At 38.6% G+C, this 15,656-nt stretch overlaps 2 protein-coding genes across 2 annotated transcripts; one reads left to right on the top strand and one right to left on the bottom strand.

Moving 5' to 3' along the window:
* Window positions 1–11,541: 11,541 nt before the first annotated feature.
* LOC149384237 (phenolic glucoside malonyltransferase 1-like) lies at window positions 11,542–13,268 on the bottom strand. The gene has a single exon (XM_089628325.1). The coding sequence runs from the start codon at window positions 13,200–13,202 to the stop codon at window positions 11,814–11,816; it is 1,389 nt and encodes a 462-aa protein (XP_089484451.1). The 5' UTR covers window positions 13,203–13,268; the 3' UTR covers window positions 11,542–11,813.
* A 435-nt stretch (window positions 13,269–13,703) lies between these two features.
* Window positions 13,704–15,303, top strand: LOC149384236 (uncharacterized). Its single transcript, XM_089628003.1, has 3 exons — window positions 13,704–14,257; window positions 15,061–15,168; window positions 15,292–15,303. The coding sequence occupies exons 1-3, from the start codon at window positions 14,075–14,077 to the stop codon at window positions 15,301–15,303; spliced, it is 303 nt and encodes a 100-aa protein (XP_089484129.1). The 5' UTR covers window positions 13,704–14,074.
* The last annotated feature ends 353 nt before the right edge of the window (window positions 15,304–15,656 follow it).

Below are 15,656 nucleotides of genomic sequence, written 5' to 3'. Positions count from 1 at the left end.
ACCACTTAAAATGAGATAAATTTTTGGTTTTTTGGAAAGGTATCCGGTGCGACATGTCGCACCCGATGCCCATTTAGGTGCGACTTTTAGGTGCGACATGTCGCACCGGATACCCTTCCGCACCAGAAAATGAAATTTGTAGTAGTGACTCAATTATGTCACAATTTTTAGCAAGGCATTGTTCACCAAAGTTCTTGTGTCGACACACCGCAACAAAATGGTATTTTGGAAAGAAAAAATCGCCATTTACTTGAAATGACTCGTTCCCTAATGTTCACAAGTCATGTTCCTAAATCTTTTTGGGGTGATGCTTTACTCACAGCTTGTTATCTTATTAACCGTTTACCATCTCGTGTTCTTGATTTTAAAAAACCTATTTCTGTGTTACAAGCTGCATTCCCACAAAATCCTATTTTCTCTGACCTTGATCTTCGTGTCTTTGGGTGTTCAGTGTTTGTCCATTCATGATCACAATCGGTCAAAATTTGATCCTCGTAGTCACAAATGTGTTTTTGTTGGTTATTCCTCTATTCAAAAGGGTTTTAGGTGTTATTCTCCAATTAAAAAGAAATACTTCACATCTAGAGATGTAACCTTTTTTTAATCTGAATTTTATTATCCAAAAACTTCCACACCTGAGCATGCTATTTTTCAACATAAATCGATCCACTCAAGTATTTCAGATTCTAATCTCAACTGGGAATATTTTTGGAATTCCAATCCCGAGCTGCCACATATTCCTCCACAAAATTGCCACACATTAACCTCCACTCCCATAGACCAGCCTGTCGAAAATAACCAGCCCATTATTGTCTCTGCTGATCCAACAACTCCACCAAATTCTGTACAATCTAATAATATTCAACCATGTAAGTTTATACCAGTGAGTCATTTCCAGCAGATCTACATTCGCAAGGATAAGTGCGCCATCCAAGAACTTCCAGCAGCCCCGTCTGAACCGAGCTCCGATCCACCTCTTGAGTCAGAAAATATAGATCTTCCCATAGCCCTCAGAAAAGGTACGAGGTCTTGCACCCAACACCCAATTTCAAATTTCCTAAGCTACTCCCATCTTTCATCTTCTTTGCGAGCTCTTGTCACTAATCTTTCTGCGAGTAAAGAACCCGAGACAATTGAAGAGGCACTGAAGCACACTCACTGGAAAGCGGCTGTTTTTGAGGAACTTCGGGCTCTTCAAAAGAATGGCACTTGGGAAATCATTTCGCGGCCACAGGGACAGCGGACAGTGGGGTGCAAATGGGTATTTACTACCAAGTATAATAGTGATGGTACGGTGGAACGGTATAAAGCACGACTTGTCGCCAAAGGATACACGCAGACGCACGGTATCGATTACCAAGAGACTTTCGCTCCAGTTGCGAAAATCAACACTATCCGGGTCTTATTCTCATTGGAAGCCAACTATGATTGGCCACTCCATCAACTTGACATCAAAAATGCATTTCTCTACGGCACTTTGAACGAAGAAGTATATATGGAGCTTCCACCGGGATTCAATTCCGACCCCAGCCATGTTTGTTACCTGAAAAAGTCGATTTATGATCTGAAACAGTCTCCTAAGGCGTAGTTCGATCGGTTTACTGCAACGCTTCTCCGGTTTGGTTATAAGCAGGCACATACCGACCATACGATGTTCACTCTACACGCTAATGGGGTATGATTTCTATCATTATTGTGTACGTAGATGACATTATTATAACATGAGATTATGTTATGGAGATCGATCGCGTTAAAAAAAGGCTTACCGCAGCTTTTGAGATGAAGGATCTTGGCCATGTTCGTTATTTTCTGGGCATGGAAATCGCTCGTAGCAAAGAAGGAATCAGTGTTTCTTAGCGCAAATATACACTTGATCTTCTTTGTGACACTGGTTTTCTTGGAGCTCGACCTGCTGCTACTCCAATGGATCCAGCCGTGAAACCCGCTGATTTCGATAGTACGCCAGTCGACAGGGGGAGATTTCAGCGTCTAGTGGGTCGACTTATTTATTTGGCTCATACACGGCCAGATATTACTTTTGCAGTAAGCTACATCAGCCAATTCATGCACTCACCAACTACGACACCTCATTGCCGCTCATCGGATCTTGCGCTATTCGAAGGCTACACCGGGTAATGGCCTTATGTTTCGAAAGCATGAGTCTAGAGGTGTTGAAGTCTTTGTGGATGCCGACTGGGCTGGCTATCCAACTGATCGTCGTTCTACCACCGGTTACTGCTCGTTTGTTTTTGTGAATCTCGTCACATGGCGTAGCAAGAAACAACCGGTTGTATCTCGCAGAAGTGCCGAATCTGAACTACGATCCATAGGTCATGGAATTTGTGAAGCTCTTTGGCTCAAGCGTCTGTTACAAGACTTGCGAATTGAGATGTCGTCTCCGATGAATATCTGGTGTGATAACAAGGCTGCAATTTCGATTTCTCACAATCCAGTGCATCATGATCGCACCAAACATGTCGAAGTTGACCGACATTTTATCAAAGAAAAAATCGATGACGGAATTCTCAAAGTATCCTATATTCTGACTACTCAACAGATGGCTGACGTATTCACCAAAGCTCTACATGCACCAACGTTTGGGAAGCTAATAGACAAGCTTGGAATGAAAAATATTTATCATTTAGCTTGAGGGGGAGTGTTGTTAACGTATATTTAGGGCTGTTAGATTTAGTCAGATAGTCAAATATTAGATCCTACACTCTAGGAGTTAGTTTCCTAATTTCTAGTAAAATATCTTGTAACCTACGTGTATAAATATATCTGATGTACCTCTTCATAATATCAGGAAATAAAAAAATATCTCTTCTGCAGTGTTATAACGAATTATTCTCTCAGTTAATTGCTTTTAGGGACGATACCAATGTGAACAACACTCTCGTGTCGATGTATTCTCGGTGCGGCCACTTGGAAAAGGCTCTCGCAGTGTTCCGGAGAACGAAGAGAAAGGATGTGATTTCGCGGAATGCGGTGATCTCCGGGTTTGGCATGAACGGCGGCGGAAGAGAAGCCGTAGCTGCGTTCCGGAAGATGGAAAAATCCAACGTGTCTCCGAAGGAGCAGACATTTTTGGCGGTCCTCTCGGCTTGCAGACGAATGGGTTTGGTCGACGAAGCGACGTCGTTCTTCAACCGGATGAGCGCCGAGTTCGGGGTTTCGCGGAGCTTCCGACACTACGGAATCATGGTCGACATGTTGGGCCGGGCCGGGCTTCTCGACGAGGCCCACCGGCTCATAACCTGCATGGAAGTCAACCCCGATCCCAGCACGTGGAGAGCCTTGCTCGGGGCTTGTAGGCTCCACGTCCGCGTCAACCTTGCTGAGTTGGCGGTCGCTCGTCTCGTCGCCATGGAGGCCCAAGAAGGCGGAAACTACGCTGTGCTGTCGCAAGCCTTTGTCGGCCGGTGACTGGGACAAGACTTTCGAGGCGAGGAAGCAAGTCAAGAAAAACTCGATGGTGACGGTTCGTGGGCGGAGCGCCATCGAAGTCGACGGAGAGGTCCACGAGTTCGTCGCGGCCGATATTTCGCACCCGCGGTCGCGCGAGATCTATCAGGCGCTCGGGGAGATCGTACGGAAGCTGAAGAAGACGATCAAAGGGTATTAGTTTTACGTGTCGTCGGAGTTGCACGGTGAGAAATTGGCAATCCGACTCGACACGGGACGACGATCAAAGTGACCAAAAATCTCCGCACTTGCGTCGACTGGTCGTCTTTAGAGATCGAAATCAGCGGATTCATCATTTTCGGGAAGGACGTTGCTCTTGCAATGACTACTGGTAGAGTATTTTTTTTTTAAAATATTTATTTCAAGAAATACTGATCACCTGTGTATACAATATTCTTTGCACCAATGTCCTCTTGTAAAATGGGACAAATTTTTGGTTTGTTGAATAGTTGGAATAATACAATGTCAACGATTTACTTACGAGTAATGAAATTACAAAGTTCACAGGTCTTATTTGGTTAGCTATTTAAATGCAGAGGCAATTTTTTTTAAAATGGTGCCATATCTTTGAAACGGGGATGACAAAAACGATAAGGTGAACTTTGTATTATTGGCACAAATTTTTTTTTTTTCCTATCTGTTGCGTCAGATGTTGAAAACTTCTTACATTCAGGCCAGAAATAAGTATGGAATTCTCAGCCACCCCTGAGGCGTGACTCGGGTTAGGGTCATTGGATAATAGCTGAGTGGTGGATTTTTGTTCGGGGGTCCATCGCAGGTCAATCAGGGCTCGGTACCGGGTCCGTTGCTGGTCAATCCGGGCTCGATCATGGGTCTTTCGCAGGTAAATCGAGCCTCACCCTGAGTTTCATCAGGGTTTTCCATGGCTTTTCAAAAGATATTGATCAAGAAAAATTTCATCTACGCAAATAATAGATTGTACATCACATTTACGTACAGTCACACACGCTTACTTTGAAATCGGTATAGTAAAATTATATTTCAAAGCAAATGATTGGGTCTGCCTTAGCCTGATTCATCGAATTCTAAATAAAGATCTAAAAGAAGTACGAGAACGAAAAAGGGAAAAAACATAAACGAAGAAAGGACACAAGGTACGGATCGGTCCTTGAGGTCACCAATCAACCTTGAAATCAAAATCTCCCTGATCTTATCATTATACCTTTGTGACCACGCCATCATTGAAATATTTTTTCTGTTCATGATCATCTCGTTCTAATGGATCATATTAATGTGGTCAGAGTATAGAGAATAGAGATTGAGTCAGAGGCAGAGAGAAACTTGAAATATGTTATTATTATGGCGTTAGGATGTCTTGTAGAAAAATTTGCTTGGTCCTAGACAATGCGACAATTAGAGCAAGTTAAGTATGTGTTATTACCATATCGGTAAAAGTTGTATTTGCTTCAAATTCTTATCCGATGTCTGATTCACCACCTGAATTTCTAAACTGAATTATGGAGCGAGTTCTTATCCGTGCTGGGCTCTGGAAGATCTTCCATCATTCAGACAAAGTTGACTCTAATGGTTACTCCCAGGTATGAACATCGTCCCTCATGTCGCCTAAACATTATAAAGTAATTCTCGTAACAATCTGATATGGCTTGGCATATGATTTGAATAAGGCGTCGCAGTTCTTGAGTTCGCCGTGTAAATTCTGCTCAGCTTTCTTTCTGCAACAGATATAGGTGATCGGCATCAACGAAACTCAATTCTTCGAGAGCCTCTATGATTTTTGTTGCGTACAGCGGCGGACCGTGATGGAAAAACATTTGTCGTTTGAGGACTCGATGGTGACTATTTGAGGTACTTCTCTTGAGAAGACTCAAACTGCGTGTAAACTTATGTGTGGGTCATCGATCAACTAAATTGCACGAGGAGCTTCGGGTCACTTCTGGACATAATTCATCTTGCTTCAGTGACAAAGCTGAGTTTGAGGTGTGAGATTTGTGAGAAAAGTGCATTCTTTACGCTGAGGAAATCAAAGGAGACACGGACAGAGCTCATAATTGTGGCCAAGCTTACATGCCCGTGAATCGCCACCACTATGATCGAGGCCACAGGAGTTTCCTTGGAATCTCAAGTTCACTCCACTTCTCGCAGTTTGTCCGATTTTTGTCCGGGGGGTCAATCAGGTCACAATCTTTCGTGACTCAATCTGGTCTCGGTCGTGGGTCTTTCGCGGGTTAATCGGGTCAAACATTACAGCTTCAACAAGGAAGACTTATTAGTTTCGTTGCGCTATGTAATGTAAATTTTGTAACACATAGATATGATACTCGAATTGTTTACGGGCAAAAGTAATAAATTTTGTATAAATATTTAGAGAAAATAGCGGCACAAAAACTCAATGTTTACGAGTTGTAACACTCAAGTACCTATTGTTTCAAAAGTTATGAGAATAGTACCCAAAGTCAATAATTTGTTCTTCCGTTAGAACCTCTGCCGTTAAAGACATGAGTGTTGATACATGTGTCAACATTGATTATTTTGAAATTTTTTAATTAATTTTGTTGTTTTTAAATGTTAAAAGTTAATAATTTAAAAAATATATATATATTAAAAAATAAATCTCTCTCTCTCTCTCTCTCTCTCTCTCTCTCTCTCTCTCTCTCTCAAATGGCTTCTCTGATTGAATTACGCAATTACAATTAAATGGATCTCTTTGATTGAATTTGCGTTTTTTTTTTTTGTGCAATTATTAACAAGGAGAGAGGGGCAGATTTTCTTTGTTTGAAAAATTGAAATAAAAAACCTTCTTTCTTTTTTTGGGAAAATGGCATATACTATTTGTTGTAGTGAAATGTCGAGTTTAAAATTTAATTTTCAAACATGTCGAGTTTGTACCTCTTTTTCAATTAAATGACGAAATTATACCATAAAGTAGATAACTGTGCAATAAATCTTATTTTTATTGACTTTTAATTGATGTTGACTCTAATATAAGAAACTGAACCAAATCCCAAACTAGTACTCTAACCCCCAAATTCCCAATTTTTTAACAAAAAATTAGGTAACTACCCAACTAAAACATTTGAGATTACTATATAGCCAACTTATCGTAAATCTTAGGTAAATAATCATAAAGATGACGTGACTTTCCTAGTTTGCCCTTTCATTGAAAAAAAACATTGTGCCAATTCCTACTTATACCATGGGGACTTTTAAAGTTCCTATAGGTATTTGTGATTCAATTGAAGGGATGTGTGCTAGCTTTTGGTGGGGAACGAAAGATAGGAAAATAAACTTCATTGGACTGAATAGGATAATTTATGTCGTGCCAAGAAAGACGGGGCTCTTGGATTTCGGAAACTTCGGAAATTTAATCAAGCGTTGCTAGCAAAGCAAGTCTGGAATGTCTCTATTTTCATGCTATTCCCGAACACGGTAGCTCTTACACTTCGGGGAAGAGAAATTCATGACAAAGGGTGGAGATAGACAGTCAGCTAGGGGAATTCAATATCTATTTACGGGGATAGGTGGTTTCTGTCTCCAATGAGTTTCAAAATCCAATCCCCTATTCGACTTCTCGCCAATTCCAAGGTAAGCGACCTCTTATCGGCTTTGGGCATTTGGGATCAGAGCCGGCCCAAGGGGAGGGCGAGTGGGCCATACGCACAAGGCCCACTCCCAAGGAAGGCCTCTCTTAAAAAAAAAATCTACCTATAATGGGATGTGCGAATTTGGACCCCAATACCCCATTTTTGGGCTGTTCTGAATCAAATAAAAGCCCACTGCGATTATAACAGGCACATGCGATGATTTGGTGCGATAATTAGTAACAGCCATATGCGATAATATTTTCCCAATGCAATTATTTGGTGCGATTATCAAGCCTAAATTGTTGTTTCTAACGTTAATATTATTGAATGGATTATTATTGAAATCTCAAACGTTCTTTTTTAACCGTTATACTTATTCTTTCCTATATATACATCATTGAAGTTGGAAGAAAATTAATGCGGTTTGTAAAAAAAAATTATTTCCAAATCAAACAACACAACTAGTTCAACTTCAAAGAAGGCTTTATTTGACATCAACAGACCCTGCATACCAATGTTTTTCAGTAAGAGCATTTTCATCAAGTTATTTCTTATTGTTATTAACTAAATATTGTATTGTTATTTACTAATTATTATAATATATTTTCAGGTTTATTAGAGAAAGCTATTTCCATCAAGCTATATTCGGGTTTTATCTTTCTTTAACTTTTTTTATTTTTAATATTATTTTGCTTTCTCTATATGTTTTGTTATTTTTTTTCTTGTCTTTGTTGTGTTTTTTTTTCAATATATTAGTATTTAGTATTAGTCGATATGTCGAGTAGGAAATACCTATTGGGATATGAAAAAAACAAAAAAAAAATTAAAAATAGAAAATTTTGTTAAATCTCAAAAAGGAGCAATTGAAAATTTTGTTTTATGCAATAAAAAAGATCAAGCAAATTCAAGTAAACAATCGAATGAAGGAATAAATGAAGAGGTACTAGGCGATAACAATGATCCAATAGTAGAAAATACACACACAAAAAAATGAGAATACATTAGATGATAACGATGACATGAGTCGTATTTACGATCCGGGAAGATGGAAAAATTATATAGTAATTCAAAAATTCTAGTAATAGAGAAAAGTCCAATACGAGAAAGTGATATAAAGTTTCCCAAAGATGAAAACTCTAGACACTTTGCGATTTCTCATTATGTAAGAAACTTGTCAAATAGAGAGAAACATGATAGGAGATAGTTAGTTTGTTCTAAAGATTTTGACAAAGTGTATTGTTTTTGTTGCATACTATTTAGTGTTAAACAATGTATAAGTCAACTAGGAAATGAAGGAACTAGAGATTGGAAACACCTTAGTTACAAGTTGAAGAGTCACGAGACAAGCAATGAACATTTGATTAATATGAGTGCTTGATTTGATTTTGAGGTAGGCATGTCTAAGAATAAAACAATCGACAAAGATGTCCAAGAAAAAAATTAATAAAGAGAAGGAACATGGGAAGAATGTCTTGGTAAGAATCATAGCCATTTTGAAAAGTCTAGCAAAAAATAATTTGGCATTTCGTGGAAGTAACGAAAAAATTCATCAAGAGAACAATGGAAATTTTTTGAGCTTAATTGAAATGATTAGTGAATTTGACCTAATCATGAAAGAGCATATCCGTCGTATTCAAAATGGTGAAATTCATAATCATTACTTAGGACATAATATTCAAAATGAATTGATTCAATTATTAGCAAAAGAGGTGAAAAATACAATTTTGAAAAAAATAAAAGAAGCTAAATACTACTCTTTATTCTTGATTGTACTCCGGATGTAAGCCATCAAGAACAAATGACTATGATCCTAAGGTGTGTAGATATTTCTATAAATCCTATTATGATTCAAGAATATTTTTTTTGGGATTTTTGAATGTTGACGACACTTCCGGAAAGGGACTTTTTGATGAGCTTGTAAAAGAACTTCAATGTTTAGGGTTTGATATACAAGATGCTAGAGGTCAAGGATATGATAATGGATCTAACATGAAAGGAAAAAACCAAGGGGTGCAAAAAAGAATATTAGATATAAATCCTAGAGCATTATATACTCCTTGTAATTGTCATAGTCTTAATCTAGTAATTTGTGATGTTGCAAACTCTTGCGTTAGGACCGTATCTTTTTTTTGGAGTTCTTCAACGAATTTATACTATATTTGCTTCTTCTCCCAAACGATGTGAAATTTTGAAAAATAATATATCTACTCTTACAGTCAAGTCACTATCACAAACTCGTTGGGAAAGTCGTACGTATAGAAAGTGTTAAAGCAATTAAATTTCAAGCTCCTAAAATTCGAGATGCTTTATTTGAGTTGGAAGAAGCAAGTGAAGATCCAAAAATAAAGAGTGAATCTAAATGTCTAGCAATATATGAATTGGAGGGTTTTGAATTTTTGCTAGGTATGAATTTTTGGTATGATATTTTGTTTGTTGTCAATTCGGTTAGCAAAAACTTTCAAAGTGAAGATATTCATATTGATGATGCTATAGATCAACTAAAATGTCTTGTTTCATTTTTTGAAAATTATCGTGAAAAAGGATTTGAATCTGCTTTGACTTCGGCAAAAGAAATTGCAATTGATATGAATATAGATCCTATATTTCGTGAGAAAAGAGTTATTCGTAGAACAAAGCATTTTGAAGAAAATAATGTTGATGATAACATAAGATCTCCCGATGAGTTATTTAGGGTTGAGTATTTTCTTTTCATGGTAGAACAAGTGATAACTTCTCTTAGAACTAGATTTGAATAACATCAAGTATTTGAAAATCTATTTGGTTTTTTGTTTAACTTTAAAAAATTAAAGCTTTTAGATGAAGATACTTTGAAAAACTTTTGTTTAAATCTTGAATGTTTTTCTTAAATCTAGATGGCTTGGATTTATTTTCTGAATTACAAGTTTTAAGGGAAGTTTTTCAAAAAGATGATAGTAACTCGATGGAAATACTTAACTATATTAAGCACATTGATTCTTTTCCTAATGCTTATGTTGCTTATAGAATAATGTTGACTATTCGTGTTTCTGTTGCTTTCGCAGAGAGAAATATTTCGAAGTTGAAGTTGATAAAGTCTTATTTAAGATCATCCATGTGCCAAGAAAGACTTAGCGGGCTTACTATTTTGTCAGTCGAAAAAGAGTTGCTAGACAAACTTGATTATAAGGATTTAATTTCTGAATTTGCATCTCGAAAAGCAAGAAAAGTGGATTTTGTGTAATTTTCTTACCTTTTTATTTTGTTATTTGTTTTTTTTTAATAATTAAATTGAATGGTCTTGTTATTTTCTATTTTATATTTTGTTTAATGATAAATTTATAACATATTATATTTTTAAATTAATTTAAATATAATTGTAAAAGGCCCCGTTTTTTTCAATCACCCAAGGCCCAAAATTTCGTTGAGCCGGCCCTTATTGGGATGTGGCTAAGGTCCGAGCTGCTTTTCCGCCTTTTGAAGCTGAGGTAATTATCTCGCTATCCCATCCCTTCCAACCCCGAGAGGACTCGGTTATTTGGCATTTGGATGAAAAAGGAATTTACTCGGTCAAAAGTGAGTATCGTGTAGCCATGGAAATTGTTGCAGCATCCTTGGCGTTGTGTTCAAAGGAGCCTAATTCCATGTGGCCTAGATTCTGTAAGTTAAATATCCCGCCCAAGATCAGAGTCTATGTGTAGCGTGCTAGTCGGAATATAATCCCTACGAGAGGTAATCTGGAAAGACAACACGTTCCCTTATCCCCTCATCGTATCGTTTACGGCTGTCAAACAAGATACTACCGTTCACGCTATGCTATTTTGTCCATTTGTCGAGGAAGCATGGGTTAACTCGCCGTTCGAGTCTTTGCTTCATCGAGACCAGAATACGCAACTCTTGGATATTATCCACAAGGGTCTTACTCGCTCTACGAGATGGGCCTCCTTTTTTACTATGTTGTGGATGATTTGATCCTATAATAAACAAGGTGATTCATGAGCATTGGAAATCTGAGATGAATTCAGTTTTCAACAAGATGTGGGAATTCAATGTTGACGTTGCTGACAAACTTGAATCCAGAGAGTGTGGTATTGGTGGTTGTATCCGTGGCAGGGATGGGGTATTCAGATTTGAATTTAATCGTCCGGTGGTACGTGTAATGGAGGCAGAACTGCTCGCAATTCGTGAAGGCATGTTGACTCTAAACGTGCTATAGATATGGTGACAGCTGGTGCTTCTCATGCTATAGAAATGTATTTTACAAGCCCTTAGTGGCGATTTGATCTCTGCTCCTTGAGAGCTAATAAAACTTATCCTGTTTCTAAAAAAAAATGTATATTTAGAAATTAAGAAATTGTGAATATATATTAATATTTTATCTATATAATTATAGGTAATTATATTTATATATAAAGATTTGTTTATATGCATTAATTTTACCTGATATTACAACTATTATAAGGCTAGTGTTTTGAGTTTCGAGTATTATATATGAGAACAATATCTTGGATAAATGTGATATAATGAGCACTGCTACAAATGTTGTATTATACAATCGAAACCTGGTGCATAATGAAGGGTCTCACTTTTGCATTTATATGCCCAGACGTAATTTCCACTCCACGGCGGAGAGACGTGCGTGGTAATGAAATATGCATAATTAAACTACGTAACAAACAAAATGGAAATAAAGCAAAACACAATATCATGAATTTGACAATCCTTATTAGAAAGAAAACGGAAAAAAAATTTACAAGAAATAAAGTACTGTCGGACGATCATCAACTTTCAAATTAGAGTAACGGTAAATCACTCAACAAGACCTCGAGCGAAGAGAGAAGCGAAAGCTTCCATTTCGTTTCTTTCTCGAACCAACCCGATCTCGATCCCGCCGAGCTCGTCACGACTGTCCGAAAACACGTACGCTCCGGTTGTTTCCACCGAAACCATCTCCACTTTCCTTGGCCTTCCCCACCCGAAATCGGTCCCATATACATCGAACCGGTTCGACCCAGCAACCCCAAACATGTTAACAGTACCGTCCTTCGGACCCGCGAATCCTGCGATCAGACCGGCGGCCCAACCCTCCGCGCCGGCCAGAGCTCCGTCACGGTCAAGACTTGCCAAAGCTTCCGCGATGGCCTTCACGGCAACAACGAGGCCGTCTTCGCTACGCAGGGTTTTCGGGTCCTCAATAACGCAGATTCGGCTCCCAATGCAGTTCCCGAAGTAGTTCTCCGGCAGAGCTGGGCTCATTCGGGACCTGCAATCGTAGTTTATGACCAGCAATACCACCCCGGATTCGATTCCTTTGGTCACGGCTCCGCAGACGACGGAATAGGCGAAGGCAAGGCAAAAGGCTGAGAGGCGAATATTATTCCGATCTTCGTCTCCGAGTTTGTTTCCGACGGTTTCTCTGAGCTTTGCTAAGTTTGCGCTGGTCATTGTAAAAGTACCCCGAACGTGACCTGGCGGGGCTGGTTTGAGCTTCCAGCTGAGGAGGCTTCTGTTGTTCGGACCGTGATCCAGATCTCTCCAAGCTTTCGCGTACGCTTCTTTCAGCTTCAATGGGTCTTCTATTACCGTCTTGTCGCAGAACGGTTTGAGCTCCGGCGGCAAATCTTGTGACCTGAAGAGATGAGCCCAGGCTCTCATGAACGACGTCGAAGTCTTTCCGTCGGCGAAGGCGTGGTGACTCGAGATTCCAATGCAAATCCCGGCGTCAGGGAACAACGTGATTTGCAGAGACAAGAGCTCGGCTCTCTCGCCGGTCTCCGCTAGCGTCGGGATCAGAGGATGAGTCGCTTCCACTTCGACGAATTCGCCGTTGAATCCCCCGGAGACGAGGTGGAAATCGACGCCCTTGGATTCGGCCACGGCGAGGGAAACGCCGTCGCCGTCTTGGCGGACGACGAAGGGCTCGTCGTGGGACTCCGGCCAGATTAGGTTTCCGGCGAAAGGGAAGAGCGTGAGGGCGAGGGATAAGGATCGTTTGAGGCGTGGAAGGAGGTCGGAGTGGAACGAGGATTTGGAGACGGAGAGTTCGTAGAAGAAGAGGCGCTGGACAGGTGGCAATCGGAGCCACCGGATATCGAAGAAAGTGAGAGCAAGACTGGTGTTTGAATCGCTTGAGTCTAGAGAGTTGATCTTTGAGATTTCAACTATCTCGATCCTACTCTTTTGTTGTTTTTCTTCCATTATTCAGATAATTTGTTAGTCTGCACAGATATATGGATATATAAGTCAAGAAAGAAACAGAGTTGGGAGAGAGAGAGATCAATAATGGCTGCGTTTTGGTTAATATTAAAAAACCCTATTTATTTGGTATTTGGTAAGACTGTTTTTACAAAAAAAACTTCAAAAACGATTTTAGATTTTGTAAATGAATTAGAAAAGCTAGGATTTCTAGCTTTTGAAAAAAGTGTTTTTAAATTTGTTATACAAATTACTATAATACATAGGAGACAGAAGAGAGTTTTTTATTTTTTTAAGAATATGTTTATTTTAGTTTTTCTACTATAATATATTTATTTTACTAAACGCAAATCAGTTTTTGTTATCAGCAACAACTGTTTTATAAACAGTTTACCAAACACCTGTCAGTTAAAAAAATATTTTTTTTAAAACAAAGCTATGTTAATAATATTATATATATATATATATATATATATATATATCATTACTGCATGCATAACCTTCAACATGGTTGCTTAATGTAATTATATGCCTATTTCATGTCTTTTTTTTCTTCATCAAGTTTTCACCGCCTCTACTTTACTCTCTAAAGGCTTCTATCTCATTTTTTCCCTTCTTCCGTAAAGAGGAAAAAAAAAACCTGACCAAGAACAAAGCCAAGAACAACGTATCTCAAGGAAGTTCAAAATCGCCCTCACCAAGAACGTATCTCAAGGAGGTGAAGAAGAACCACCGTGAGCACACAGGTTTCTCCATCTCTCTCTTCCTCTGTTTCTTTCTCGCACCCGGCGGCCATAGCCAAGAGCAACGGCAAGACGGCGCTTCACTCCGCCGCCAGGAACGGCCACTCCGGCGTGGTGGCGGCGCTTCTGGAGATGGAGCCCGGCCTCGCCACGCGCACCGACAAAAAAGGACAGACCACCCTTTACATGGCCGTCAAAGGCCTCAAACTCGACATCGTCGAGGCTCTCTTCGCCGCCGATCCCTCCACCGTCAACATCGTCGACAACAAGGGAAACACTCCTTTGCACATCGCCTCTCGCAAGGGCCGATCTCAGGTGAATTTCAATTCATCGTTGTTATTTGTTTTATTTTATTTTATTATTAATTTGGATTTTCTCAAGCCATTAATTAGTTTTCCGTAGAGAGTTTCTTATTATGGATGACCAACATAGAGAAGCTCGCACTCGCTGACCAAGACTTTTTCAATTAAATGGCCTTTACCATTCTGAAAACGATCTTGCTAATCAGTCTGTCTGAATTAGTTTTTTTCTGGTTTAGTATTAGTACAGTAGTGCAATTATACCGTTTGGACAACTCTGATCACTTATTTTTGGATTTATCACCCACTTCATTACCAAACAAGACTTTTGAGGGTCTAAAGAGTTTTAGTGTTCAAGTTGAAGTGTTGAACCACATGTTGACTTTTCTTAAAGAACGAAAGCTTAGTTTTGTATTCTTTTAAAGCTACCCTTTCACACACAAAAAAAAAAAAAAAAAAAGAAAAAAAAAAAGGCACCAGGCTGCGTATTGAAAAACAGTTATTATGTTTGATTTGATGTGTTGACTAAGTTACTTGATGCTCATGTGTTGACTAAGGATTGAAGCTGTGGTCTCAAACTCATGTTAGATAATTTCTATATTTGTCTCGCATTTTGGCTGCTAAGATTATAGTATGCCAAGTAGATTCAACTAAAACTTGTAAGCTTTGTATGGTGGTAGATCAAAAGAACAAATAAAATTACAGACTAAGCTGATTCTTTAACTTCAGTATATATGTAGTGGTAATAACTGCTTTGTCAATTATCCATCTTTATATATTTTTAATTGATATACTCAGCCTTTCAGTCGGACCTAACAGGCCGACATTTACGACAAAGACGATGTTTTTGAATCTGTTCGACAAGACATTTCTCACGGCAGTGATAACCAGAGTGTTTGTGGCACCAACTGGCTGGAAATGGAGAATGTAATGTTTGCATCTATATGTATATATTTTTTGTTTGTTAATGTATGTGTTTACCCAATAATCAGATTATGTGGTTAGTTAATACGTGTAGTGTTTTTATAGAGATTTTATTTTGTTCTCTAGCATTTTGTATGACTTTTGAATTTAAAAATATAAGTGTCTTTCTTTGACCGGACAAACTTTAGATTTTGTCGGTATATATTTTCCAAAGCCTGTTTTTTCACATGGACAATTATACGTTATACTATGAACAATAACATCGAGTGAAAGTGTCAAGATTTTAATGTCAAATGACACCGTCAATAATTATCAGGCAAAATTTTTTCTAATACAAAAATTAAACATCTAATTTTTAAGATCTAAGGGAAGGTGAACCTTACATTTGTAATAAAACACTACAAAAATCTATCTAAATTTATTACGCACGTTTAGTTGAATGCCTTTGTAATTAGAAAAAAATTAATTTTTTTAATGGAAATTTTGTTTAA

The sequence above is a fragment of the Urtica dioica genome, chromosome 10, assembly GCF_054948205.1.
Source record: "Urtica dioica subsp. dioica isolate 48M chromosome 10, U.dioica_male_clone48M_v1_H2, whole genome shotgun sequence".
In the NCBI taxonomy this organism is placed as follows: Eukaryota; Viridiplantae; Streptophyta; class Magnoliopsida; order Rosales; family Urticaceae; genus Urtica; species Urtica dioica.
The sequence above is the reverse complement of the archived record's forward strand: the minus strand, read 5'-3'. Positions and strand labels throughout refer to the sequence as shown.

Bases quoted from the DNA above. Each gene is read 5' to 3' on its own strand.
- LOC149384237 (XM_089628325.1), bottom strand. From the start codon at position 13,202: ATGGAAGAAAAACAACAAAAGAGTAGGATCGAGATAGTTGAAATCTCA.
- LOC149384236 (XM_089628003.1), top strand. From the start codon at position 14,075: ATGGAGCCCGGCCTCGCCACGCGCACCGACAAAAAAGGACAGACCACC. The intron at 14,258-15,060 runs GTGAATTTCAAT...CGGACCTAACAG, and splicing joins CTCGCAAGGGCCGATCTCAG to GCCGACATTTACGACAAAGA.